The 12708-nt window shown below is 36.4% G+C and overlaps 1 protein-coding gene across 2 annotated transcripts in view; it reads right to left on the bottom strand.

Annotated features, from left to right (window-relative positions):
• Positions 1 to 8533: 8533 nt before the first annotated feature.
• The window catches only part of LOC109050921 (POC1 centriolar protein homolog B), a 34310-nt gene continuing 30135 nt past the window's right edge, over positions 8534 to 12708 (bottom strand). For both annotated transcript variants that reach the window (XM_042753538.1, XM_042753536.1), the window contains exons 11-12: positions 9331 to 9546; positions 8534 to 9076 (exon numbers count right to left, since the gene is read on the bottom strand). In XM_042753538.1, the coding sequence (XP_042609472.1) occupies positions 8939 to 9076; positions 9331 to 9546 (354 nt within the window). In that variant the 3' untranslated portion in view covers positions 8534 to 8938. The remainder of the gene's footprint in view (positions 9077 to 9330; positions 9547 to 12708) is intronic.

The following is a 12708-nucleotide window of genomic DNA, read 5'->3' on the forward strand; positions in this document are numbered from 1 at the left end:
GGTTGTCTTTGTATTTTCACTTCACTAAATCTAGCAGGAAACGCAACTCACACATTATTTGCTTCTTATACATGATCCAAAAAAGAAAAGAGAAAAAAAAAAAGAACAGTGGATCCACACATTGGAAATGCATTTCCTTAACATTAGATGAAACTCAAATACCATGTGTGTAGTAGAAACATGACACTAAATAAACCCAATTTACAATTTCATATGAATTAATGCAATTAGATTTGTACAAAAACATACAATGTATAGAAAAACAAATGTAAGCATGAAGGCCCACCCCAATTATCAGTGGGCCGTAAGCAGATAGTAAAAGAAAACATACAAATGAGAATTACAAATTAGTCGTAAAATAGTAACTAATAGCCATGCGTGTGTGTTTCATTAGCACACCAATATACAGCATAATATAGGGTGACTAACATAATGCTAACTCCCCAAACGTTTCAAACCTGTAAAAGCTTCGTTCATCTTCAGAACACGATTTAAGATATTTTGGATGAAAACAGGGAGGCTGGAGACTGTCCTATTGACTGCCAAATAAATAACAGTGTCAAGGTCCAGGAAAGTATGAAAAGCATTGTATAGTCCATCTGCCATCAGTGATTCAACCGTAACGTTATGAAGCGACAAGAATACTTTTTGTACAGAAAGAAAACAAAAATAACGACTTTATTCAACAATTCCTCTCCTCTGTGTCTCTCCAAATCAGTGTAGCGCCATTTTGGCAATTCTGAGCAGTACGCAGGTGGCGTAAGCTAACATGCTAGGATTTGCACAGCAATATGGAGCATAATAGAACTACCATAATGCTAACTTCCAAAACCTCTGCCTGGCTTCAGCAATGTTACATTAATGCTAACAAAAATTATACATGAAGTCCCAATTTGTTCATGTAGCTGTTGTTCAACAATTACATTATTTCAATAATGAATTACTTGAGCAGGAAACAATTTCAGAAGCATAAACAGTGGTGATTTAACTTAGCATATTTAACAGTAGCTCAGTTAGCATGACGCACCAGCACCACACATGACAAATCAACCACAAAAGCGGTTTTAAAGAGCTCAACCAAATGAACAGACATAAAAACATCCTTCCAGTTAATCTCACAGTGAGATGACGGTGGCGAGACAGGCCTGAGACAAAGAGCATGCTGCCCACCTCAGCGTGACGTACTCTTGCCAGCTTGTTGGATGAAGGTTTGCGTACAAAACACTGTCATCCCATCATCCAGGCGGGCTGCCAGGATGGTCTCGTGTGCAACAGCATTTTAAGAGATTAGGAAATGCTTCTTAACCTGCTTAACACAAAACTACCTTTGGCACAAACACAAGCTCACCTGACCAAATGTGACAGCCACTTCTACAACAGATCACTGCAGGCAAATGCTAGTGAAAGCACAAACTAGAAAGCACAAAAATCACTAACGAGATATCTTTGATATCCCAATCGTTTCTCTTACATAAAAACCAGATTAAAAGGAGAGTCTCCCAATTTTCAATTCAATATGTGCTGTCAACAGCAATGCTACAAAAGCTAGCTATGGGTAAATATCTATGTAACTATCATACAATAGAATTTAATATTTAATAAGACACAAAAACAATAAGGTTGACAAATACATCCACACTGAACAAGCTACCGAACTATAAAAAATGTAGGCAAGCTGCTAGTCGCTAATGTAGCTAAACAAAGCTAATTCACAATAAGCTACTGAACAATAAAAAAATGTAACCAAGCTGCTAGTCGCTAATGTAGCTAAACAAAGCTAATTCACCTTAAACTAGCTACTGAACTATTAAAAAATGTAACCAGGCTGCTAGTTGCTAATGTAGCTAAACAAAGCTAATTCACAATAAGCTACTGAACTATTAAAAAATGTAACCAGGCTGCTAGTTGCTAATGTAGCTAAACAAAGCTAATTCACAATAAGCTACTGAACTATTAAAAAATGTAGCCAGGCTAGTCGCTATTGTAATGTTTATATAAATACATTTATCATTCATTAAATGAATATAAATTGTCATTTATTACACGTCTGTTGTGATGTTAAATATAAAAATTAGGGTAATATTAGAAGTGTCTTTTATTTATCCAAAATAACAATAGTTGCATTGTAATGGTTGATGCCTGCACACTTTTTTACTCACGAACAACCATGTACAAATCACACTGGGACTAATTAAACTCAGTAACACCGCTGGAGTCACATGGCACTTCTGTTCAAATTATACACTAAAACGTGTTCGCAAAGAACCCAAAGAAAGTAAGTTGATGCTATTTGCTAAGTCCATAACAAGAACAGTTATGGACTTAGCAATGTCCTTTTTCCCTACAAATCATTGCTAACATTTACTGCTTCATTAACTCAACCATTTGGTTTTGCTTTTTCAATGAACCAAATCATAACATGGCACACAGTAGGACATTAGCATGTAGCCCCTTGCTACAGCAACAAAACACTATGACTAGCGCTGAAAGGGTTTACACCAGATGCAATTACTTCCTAGCTTCTTTCACTAGCTCATCCTCTTTTCTTGTCCTCCTCCTCTCTATCCTCTCAGCCTCCATTCGGTGACAGATGGGTTTGGGACATCCGGCCGAGGGTCGGGATTTAGGGAAGCGGCTAATCTAAAACAAAACAGCAGTTGGCAGGTACCACCCCCCTCAGCCGAAGACAAGCTGAGTGATTAGAAGAGTTGAGAACACCTGGAGAGGAATACAGACATGGAGACACACACAAAGCATTCTGTTCTCTAGGGCACTGCTTTGTTGGCACTTTTTAGGATTAGCAGGGCCTTCCCATAACACACCTGCACATCAGTGAGGGATGGATGGTGACCATTCGCTTACATAAAGGCTTACAGACAGGAAGAAGACATGACATAAGTGGACTAAGCATGTATTATCCTATATGTGTCATAAAAAAAATGAGGTAACCGAGACACGGTCGTTGCATAATGCTGCTTGGAGTATTATGCCATATCTAATAACATGCAGCAGGTTAAGACAATTGCAGAGCAATTTCTGAAAGAAGAGTCTGATTCATTTGAAGGAATGTGACCAATTGGGAGAGAACGAAAACAAATTATGAAGATTTCAGCTACACCTAACAAGGATTAGTGTTGTGACTTAAAAATTATATAATTTTAATATACTAATAGAGGGAGTTTCACATAGTTTGTCAAGAAATATTAATGTCATATTTCATCCCAAAAACAAGAAATTATTTGTAAATAATAATAATAAATGTATTTATTTAAAATTATATTTAAATGCATTTACTCATATATATTCAAGTTATTATTATGAAGTTAATTTATTAAATAATATCTTTACCATTTACTTATACTGTTATAATAGTTTGTAATGTATATTATAAAAGTAAACATTATTTTTATATTAAAATTGATTATTTTTATTTTTTGTTAATTATTTTGTGTTAAAATTATATTTCACACAAAGAAAATAAAAATGTGACTAAAATGAAGAAATATTAATGTCATATTTCACCCCAAAAACAAAAGAAAAAATAAATTATATTTAAATAATAATAAATTAGTTTATTTTAAATTATATTTATTATTGAAATTATATTTATGAAATTTAAAAAATATATCTTTATCATTTCAATGATATTTATAATATACATTACAAATATTATAACATCATAAAAATGATTCAAATTAAATTTATATAAAAATTCATTAATTAAAATTATATTTCACAAAGAAAATTAAACTTGTTTTTGAGGATTTTCTGTATTATGACATTATTTTGAGTATATATATGAAAAATGAATATACATGAAAATTACAGATAAATATATTAAATATAAATATAATTCTAAAGTACATTGTAATTTAATAATTAAAAAAAAAAAAAAATGTATCCATCTATCCACACATGTAGATACATACATATATTTGTTTGTTACTGCATTACAACAATATTTAGATTTGCTGGCAATGTCACAGATTCTTTATAATCCTAAAAATATTCTTTTATTTTTCAAAATATAATTCCTATTTTTATTTCTATTTTGGGGTGAAACATGACCACTTATTCATGAGATTCACCGACAGAAACATTAAAAAGTTAATAAAAACCCCAAAATGGGTGTTGATATTTGCAGCAGACTGCTCTTCAAAGCATGAGAGGCTCAGGGAGCTCAGAGCAGAAGCCTAACTTGACCTAACTTTCTCAAGCTCAAGTAAAACTCTGTCACGCAGCCAATCCAATCAGGCCAGATGGAAGGCTGAGCCACAGAGGACAATGAGTCTTACCGTCACATACACTCCTTCAGGATGAATTGACAAACAAAGCTGGTTCATTCAGACCCACTCCACCCGGCTAGACTCAAACCCAAAAAACAAGAGCGGGTGTAGAGGAGGAAGATTACACAGACGTCTCCACCTGCCAGCTCTCTGTCAGGAGGAATCAAGGGAATAGGCTGAAAGTCTTGCTTAAGGAAAAGCCATCAGGATTGAGATATGGAGATGGAGTCTGGATGCTCGAGTGGCACATGACTGAACAGGCACATGGACACTAGAACAGAAAAGATGGCTGTGATGCAGTCCTGCACAACACACACACACACACACACACACACACGTAAAGGCACAAACGTGTGGTGTGTCTCTTTAGCCAAGGCCTGTTCACACCAAGCACGATAACTATAAAGCTAAAGATAAAGTTTTAAAAAGTGTTCTCAGTAAAACCGGGGAGACTGAGACTAGTGGCCACACTTTTTGCTCTAGTGAATAACAGTTTATTATTGCATACACAATTCATAAGTGTGGACAAAAACAGCCAATATCCTAATTTTTTTATTATTATTTTTTTATGGTTTGTCAGCTTGATCTCATTAGTATTCATAGGTAATAATACATAATGTTTACATTTAAAATGATGTAAAATATGATATTTATTGCCAGTATCTAAAATGTAAAAGTACTTGCATATGTACAGTTTTAGAAAATCAAATATATATTTACATTATAAATATATAGGCAGATAATAGGTATTTTATAGTTACAATAAGCTTATTTTTTTCAATGATATTTTAATCAATTTATCAAAATAAAAATGTTCTGTCAATTTAATGTAAGCCATATCTCTCAAATGATAAACACAATAATGTAAAAAATTAATCATTAGATGATATACTTAATATATCTATAATTTAGGCAATCAATTATAATGATATATTTAAAATTTAGGCAAGTGAAAAAATGAATTCACCATAAAGTAGTATAGTATAGTACCAAAAGTCACATATTAATAAACACAATAAAATCAGCCTATTATTTCCATAAATATAATATTCTATAACTAATGAGATCAAATGTATAGGTCTACAATAAAAAAAAAAACAACGATATATTTTTCCCACTGGAAGTTCTGTTCCTCTTTTCGTTTCTACAGTACAAAGAAAATACGCTTTGACGAGGTCAGATTTCTCAAACAGGTTGTGGGGAGACAGGACGGATGTTCTTGCTTTTGCAATGACCCCTGGCAGCACCTCTTTCCAGTAAAAGGACCGGTCCCATATGTGGAAGGTGGGAAGTTCCGTATGTCCTTATCAGCAGTAGGGACAGCCTGTTCCCACATTTCCTCCTCCAGCTGAATGGACACGAGAAAGAAAAAACAGATATCTATGAAAACCGGAAGCTCATGAGACTTTACAGGAAAAGGGCCCTTTTCTAGACTTTGTGAAATGTAAGCATAACAAAGAATATACAGTAGTTTGAGATGTGAGAGGAAACTGTAAAGACAGAATAAATGTTTGACTCCTTTTTTTTTTTTATCAGAAACAATATTTGGAAAATCACAACAAATGCTATAAAAAAAAAACTCACCAACACCAATGACTTCCCACACAAATGGCACTTGGGGGTGAATAAAAATACCTATTTAGACAAAACGTTTTAAAAAAAGCAAAAACACAGACATAATGTGTAAAACATCTTTACTAACCACTTCAATGTAAAACACAACAACAAAACCGGTTTGGTGTGAAATAAAAACACTCTTTTGTTCTCTTTTCATGTTCCTCTGAGATTTCATAAAGTGCAGCTGTTGTAATCAACACACCTCTGTGTCCTTTGAACTTGACATCTCTCTTCAGAAAACCCATCAGGTTTCTTCCTTGTGTTATTTAATCAAAGAAAACTAAAACACACTTGGGGTCAAAGGATTTGCTGCAGGCCGTGCAAATGTGTGACTTCAAAAGGCGCTGGGCTTTAAAAAAACAGTTTGAGATAAGAGCACAGGGAGTTTTCAGTTAGCAGGAAAGGAAGGAAAGTAGCTGGGTGGGAGGTTATTAGCCCATCACACCTTTTGAAATACCTCTCTTTTTAAGGAGATTTTGACACTTTAACAGTGTGTGTTAACCCAAGACATTGTTTTTCATTCATCATTTCGTCCTAATTTCCATTGCAAATTTTCAGACTCAACTCTTTTGCAAACGCCTACAAGATTCCATCAGCTCTGATAAAAATAGTGCAAATACTCAGTTATTCATAACAGCGAGTGCTATGAATGTATCATAATTTTTATCAGGCATAGAATTTGTCCACAGGCATTTAATTATTCAAAGATAATAATGATTAGAAATATAATTATAAGATCAGATTAAGGTACAACACTGTAATATTAATTTAGATCTTAAGTATTATTACTTACAGATGGATGGATGGATGGATAGTCATTTAAGTTTTAATTTTTGAGATAGACAGATAGATAGTCATTTAAGTTGAAATTTTTGAGATAGACAGATAGTCATTTAAGTTTTGATTTTTGTGATGGTTGGTTGGTTGGTTAGATATATATAGATAGATAGATATATTGATTTATGTTTTGATTGTTTGTCATTTTTTTTTGTTTTGTTTGAAGTAATTTTAGAGGACAATAAGCATTTTCAATCTTAATATGCCATGTGAGGTTGGAACTAGTTTAGGTTCCAGCCAAAAATAAACAAGAAAGGGGCGAAGCCATCTGTCTTTGGAACCCCCCCCCCACCCTTCCCAAACAACAACACCAACAAAAAAACAGGTGTGAGGGTGCTTTAAAACAGATGTGAATCAGAACGAGTGTTTTAAAGGTCGTGACACGAGCCACAGATTTCATGATAAGTGCATGAGGGATTTATAACTAGAGTAAAATGAGTGAATCCGATTCAGCCTTAAAGACCAAAATGCTTTGAAACAGCAGATAATTCTGGTCCATGAATTAGATTGGCCAAGCAGCTTTCCAAGAGTTTTAATGTTTTCTCTAACCCAGCATTGCTCGAACCAGGGTTTCTCTCACCAGTTCGGAAACTTTCACTTCAGTAAGGTCTCCGACCCACAACAGGTGTATACCTATCTTTAAACTTTCCGCTCCTATCTATATTTGTTGAAAGGGAAAACCTCTCAACAGACGTTCCCCTAAATTAAAAAAATGGAGCAAGCTTCTTTTGTGCAGGTGGCACTGCAGAAACAATATGAGCGAGCTCTTTTCCATTACTCCATCTTTATCTTTTTTTTTTTTCTTCCTTGTACAGAAGGTCAGAAGGAATTTCCTCAAAGTGCTCTGATTCAATGCCAACCAGGCCAGCTAACAGGAGGAAGAACTAGTCCTCTGATGTCTGTGGGGGAGCTAAAGATAATGTTTACCTTCCCTTGCCTTGTAAGCAAGCAACCACTTTACCATATGTGGGTCTTGCAAGAACCTGCATGTGCACTAATCTATAAACAAAGACACATGCACGAGCAGGTAGCCTAACACAACTGCTTTTACACAGGCACACATGCATACATTTCTATTATCTTCTCTTTGTTCATGAGTTGGTTGCTCTAGCCCTTTTTTGGTGCCCCACCAGAGACAAGGGGCTTGTGTTGTGCACAGAGAGGTCACAAGCACACCTGCTGTCTGTACGAGACACACAGGAAGTGGTTAGAGAAGTTTGGTTGTAATTTTTAGCAACAACAACAGTCACATGCTGGAATTTTTTGTTGTGTTTATGAAAAATTCTTTATATATAATTTGAAACGTATAATGAAAATGAAAAAGCATATATGTAATCAACCAGTGTGGTTCGTAAAATCACAATCTGAATGGCTAAAAATGGCTTTTAATCATCTATCCACGGTAATGGTAGTCACTAAACCTCAACGACTCTAGCACATATAGTTCATAAAGCGTGTCAGCCACATCTTTTTTTTCTTTGGGAAACTGGTCTTTTGTTTTCACCACTGTTTGGATGCATTGTTTTTATGTAAGACTGTCAAGAAGAGTTAAGCAGAGCTGCCACAAAAGAAAGATGTGGTACGCAAAAAAGTAAACAAGAACCGCTGGGCCCTTCTGTCGATCGGCTCTCTGCTTCCGTCTGACCTCCACCCAGAGGAAAGCCACAAGGCTGCGGCTGATTGAGAAAGAGTAAACAAGGCTGCGAGTGTCTCTGAGGACACTTACTCGGCCTTACGTGCACATGCACAAACCATTCATGCTGCCTGGGACTTAATCACGCCAGAGACTGTAATTCATTCATAATGGTCTATATTTACATAATACATGGGATGCAGCAGACACAACCCAATCTGGATACTGTAAAAATCTTTGCATGTTTGTCTGTTCTATCAGTCTCTTTCCTGATATGTCCTGCTCGCAGCTGTCAAAACATGACCGCAGCTGTCCTCTTACCATGACTTTTGGGTGAGAATGCTGTATGATCCCTCAAATCCCATCCAGCCCCTCCCTCATCCTGCTTTGTGTCTTTTCATCTTGTGTCCTTTTTTTTTGCATTGTTAAGTCCAGTGTTCTTATTCAGAATGACACAGCTGGATGTCTTTAAGCTAAAATGAAAAAAAGAGGGATTTGGCATGTCCCCCCCTGCAGGCCAGCGGAAGTTACCACTGAAGTGAGGACCACCGGGGTTGGGTATCCTTCACACAGACGATCCCTCGGCTTCCTCGTCTGATCCATCCACTTGATGCGTCTGTTGCAGAAGCAGGACCTGGTTGTCCAAGCAAGTCCTCAATTTGTCTTCAGTCAGAGTAAGACGCTCCTCGAGGACGGCAACGGTCTGAGAGAAGAGAATCAACAGTTAAAGTTGTGGTTGCATTTCATGGCCAAAAAGGTCCATTGTTTATTGTCAATAGTGTAGCTTCCAATGCAGTCAGTGCAGTTAATTTGTGAAATCTGCATGGAAATCTTTCACCCTTACACAAAATTCCAGATTGAAATGACTGGATTTGACTAGAAAAACAAACTACATCTGATCTGATTTGCTCTGTAGATCTACAAAAACAGAACTAAGATGACCTAAAAGTGGTTCACCTGGGTCAGGATGTCCAACTGCTGGACTATGTTCTCCAGAGTGCTAGTAAGGCTTGATTGGATACCCGAGCGCTCCTCTCTAGATGCTGTCATGCCGCCAGCAAACCTTTCTTCTTGGTCTTCATCCTCCTCTTCTCTGTGTCGCGTATGAGTTCGACCTGGACCTGAGATGGGCTGATCTCTGCCGTTTGTTGCTCTGTCATGGCTTCTTACATCCTAAGGAATGAGGGTACCACAATTAAAAGATCTGTTATCATTTACGGTTATCATTTATCATCATGGCCCAAATCTGTATGACATTCTTCTGTGGAACACAAAAAGAGATGTTTAGCAGAATGTCCCAGGTGCTCTTTTAACAATAAACACCTAAAAATAGGTCACATTTTTGGTCTGATCCTCGTTTTAAATTATGGCTTCACAAGATTTTTAAGGACTACTTTTAGCGTACTTTTTGTGGTTTTTGGAGCTCAAAACATTGGTCTCCATTCCAAGATTTACCTTTAACTTTGGACTCCAAAACTATTTTGGCCGAAACTGAAATTTATTATTATTATTATTTTTTTTTTTTTTGCAGTTTCAGGCTGAATATTTTCACTTGCCAATATTTCAGTGCATGGTTGGTGGCGATAGCCTCATAGGCAGCAGTAGCGTTTCAGATGTCCCGATTTCGAATCCCGCCTCATAAACCTTTCCTGATCCTGCCCCCCCACACCTCTCCCACTCACTAATTTCAGTGCATCACTAATTTTATGTAACAACATTTATTTTTTTTTGTTTTCTGCGGATGAAAGATCATATGGGTTTGGATTGACATTAAGGTCATTAAATGGTTTTATTTTTCGGGTTCACTGTGGTATCAACAGGAAATGTAGAAACCACATCAACATCATTTTTTTTGCTAATAAGATCTGATAGAAACATGGAATCAGTACATGGGCCTCTGACCCGATCATGCATACAACCAAAATCCTGACCAGATCCAGAACAGAGAGACAAAACGAAGAGAAGGAGGGAGGGTTATACATTCCTGCCCTAATGCAGGAAGAAAATCGATTGCAGCCCCTTACTTCCTGTGCAGCATACTGACTTCAAAGCGCAGGCCTGAGAGACAGCATCATGCCCTAGGAAAGGAGGGGAGGAGGTGAACAAAGCTGTCAGTGTGTGGAAGGGTCCGTTCTGGGGTCCTCCAGCACCCACCAACCACATCTGGGCAACATCTGCTAGCCTCATTTACACACTTCACGCTCAGACCTTGTTCACGCTACGCTCCAAACCTTGTATCTTCTTCTGTGTATTCTGTAACCTTGTGGACAACAGCACTTGGAAAATATTGTCTGGGCTAGTAGCAGTAACATGTCATTTGTAAAAATCACTGAAAGGTGAGGGTCAACGTGTATTCATGACGTTAAGTTCAATCTCACATCTTTGGGACTAACTATGGATGGGAATCATAAAAGTTCTGGCTCAGATTCCTACACTTAATGGTTCCAGGAAAGTTGTGATAAAACGGAAGTAGTGACAAATCTTTTGTTCTGTATTGTGACGTTCCTCTGAGTGCAGTGGATTATCGTAAAAGAAGAAGCGTAGAGTAGGATTTGGTTCCCACCGGTTGTTGATTGTATTTAGAGATTTTGAGGCCACTGCATTCAAAAATAGAAAGGCAGATGAAGGTGCCACCAGAAAGAAGCTTATTATTTTTACCAGAAGGTCAAGTTATGATATTTTGATTTCAAATTATTGTCATTTAAAAAAAAAAAATGAATGAATGATTTTTTTCACAACAAGACCATGCAATTACAAAGATAAGGTGCATTTTAATTACATGCTGATTCCAACAATTCTATTATTACGCAAAGAAAAAATATTTAGATTTCATTGTATGGATGAATTGTTCAGAATAACGTATGTTTAGAAAATAGGGTGATTGTTCACTTAACGCTGACTTTAATGATAATTTTAGTACTTGGAAACATTAAATGTTTGGAAAAAATGCACTTTCATTGGCAAATAATGAGATCATTTAAACACAAAATAATTTTAAAGACACTTTTAGGTAACAAACATGCTATCTAATAACTGGCCTTAATTGTATATTAAGTCTTTGTCTAATCATTTTTTATAAATAATTGCTTAAGTTAAATTGTGCAAACTTAAATTGCGAATTGAAAATACAGCAAATGGAAACACATCAATTTTGCACAAACTTCCATATATAGCAAAAAAAAAAAAATTGTATATGATCAAATGAGGTGAAAAATAAAATTTTGTAAAACTGCAATGTTTTTTATTTATTTTTTTTGAAATTTTTTTTTTTTTTTGTCAGATAAATTGGTGTAAGTTGATAATTATTTGTTGTATTATAATTTTTTAGTGTAATATAACCTTGGGCCGCTCTCGAGTATAAGGGTCTTTGTTTGCCGTTAATGCTTATTTAACGACATATATGCTGTAACTCCCTATTTACACCACACACGTCTGCAGTGCATTATGGCTCAAACACAATGGCCACTCTAGTCACTGCTTGTGTTTATACCGGCCGTCATTTCGCCATAGTTTTTTATCAACATTTATAAAATATTGCAGAAGTTTTGCGCAAATCTGTAATAGAAGTGCACCTAGTGATGCTGTATGTTTTTGACCCATTCAAATGAATAAAGTAGTTGTATAGTATGGACACAGATCATATTGGTTTATTGCATAAGAAAATCAATTATATGATTTTTCTAGGGCTTTCTAGAAAAAAATTGGATAAAACCTTTAAAAGCTCTAACATTAGATCTTTGTTTTGTCATATCTAAGCGCACATAACACTGGCTTACCAAAGGAGAAAGGTCAGATTTATCCAACTGTCTCTTACTCAATGAGCTTTGGTTGGGCAAGAAACTAGTCTGTGGTGCAGGGTGAATGAGTGACCTCTTCCTGATTGCTTCACCAGTTGCCATGACAACAGCGTACCTGTGGTTGCTCGCAAAGAGTTACACTCATTCTGTTCCCTTGGTGGCAGTGCAAGCGAAGAGAAGAGAATGTGCACCTTATTAACAACTGCTGTGTTCAGTCAAAACCGTGTTGCAGTCTGAAGTGGGTACAGATGGGTCATTACATTTTGTACATATTCATTCAGCTCCGAGGCCAAAACCGAGGGTCTTTATGCCAGTGCAGATATAATTTATGTCAACAGGCTTACTGGCCGTTAAGCAGGTACTTCACTGGGCCATTGGGAATATTTATGAGCTCCCTCAACAACACCGAAACCCCCCAACAACCCTTTGAAATATCACTCAGTTACTCAGTGAACACCCGGGAAATGGAGCATAATGACTGGATACTTGACAAGATCAGAGCAGCCGCTGAAGTCGTGTCTGGTTGGATGCTCATTAA

The sequence above is a fragment of the Cyprinus carpio genome, chromosome B25, assembly GCF_018340385.1.
Source record: "Cyprinus carpio isolate SPL01 chromosome B25, ASM1834038v1, whole genome shotgun sequence".
Taxonomy (NCBI): domain Eukaryota; kingdom Metazoa; phylum Chordata; class Actinopteri; order Cypriniformes; family Cyprinidae; genus Cyprinus; species Cyprinus carpio.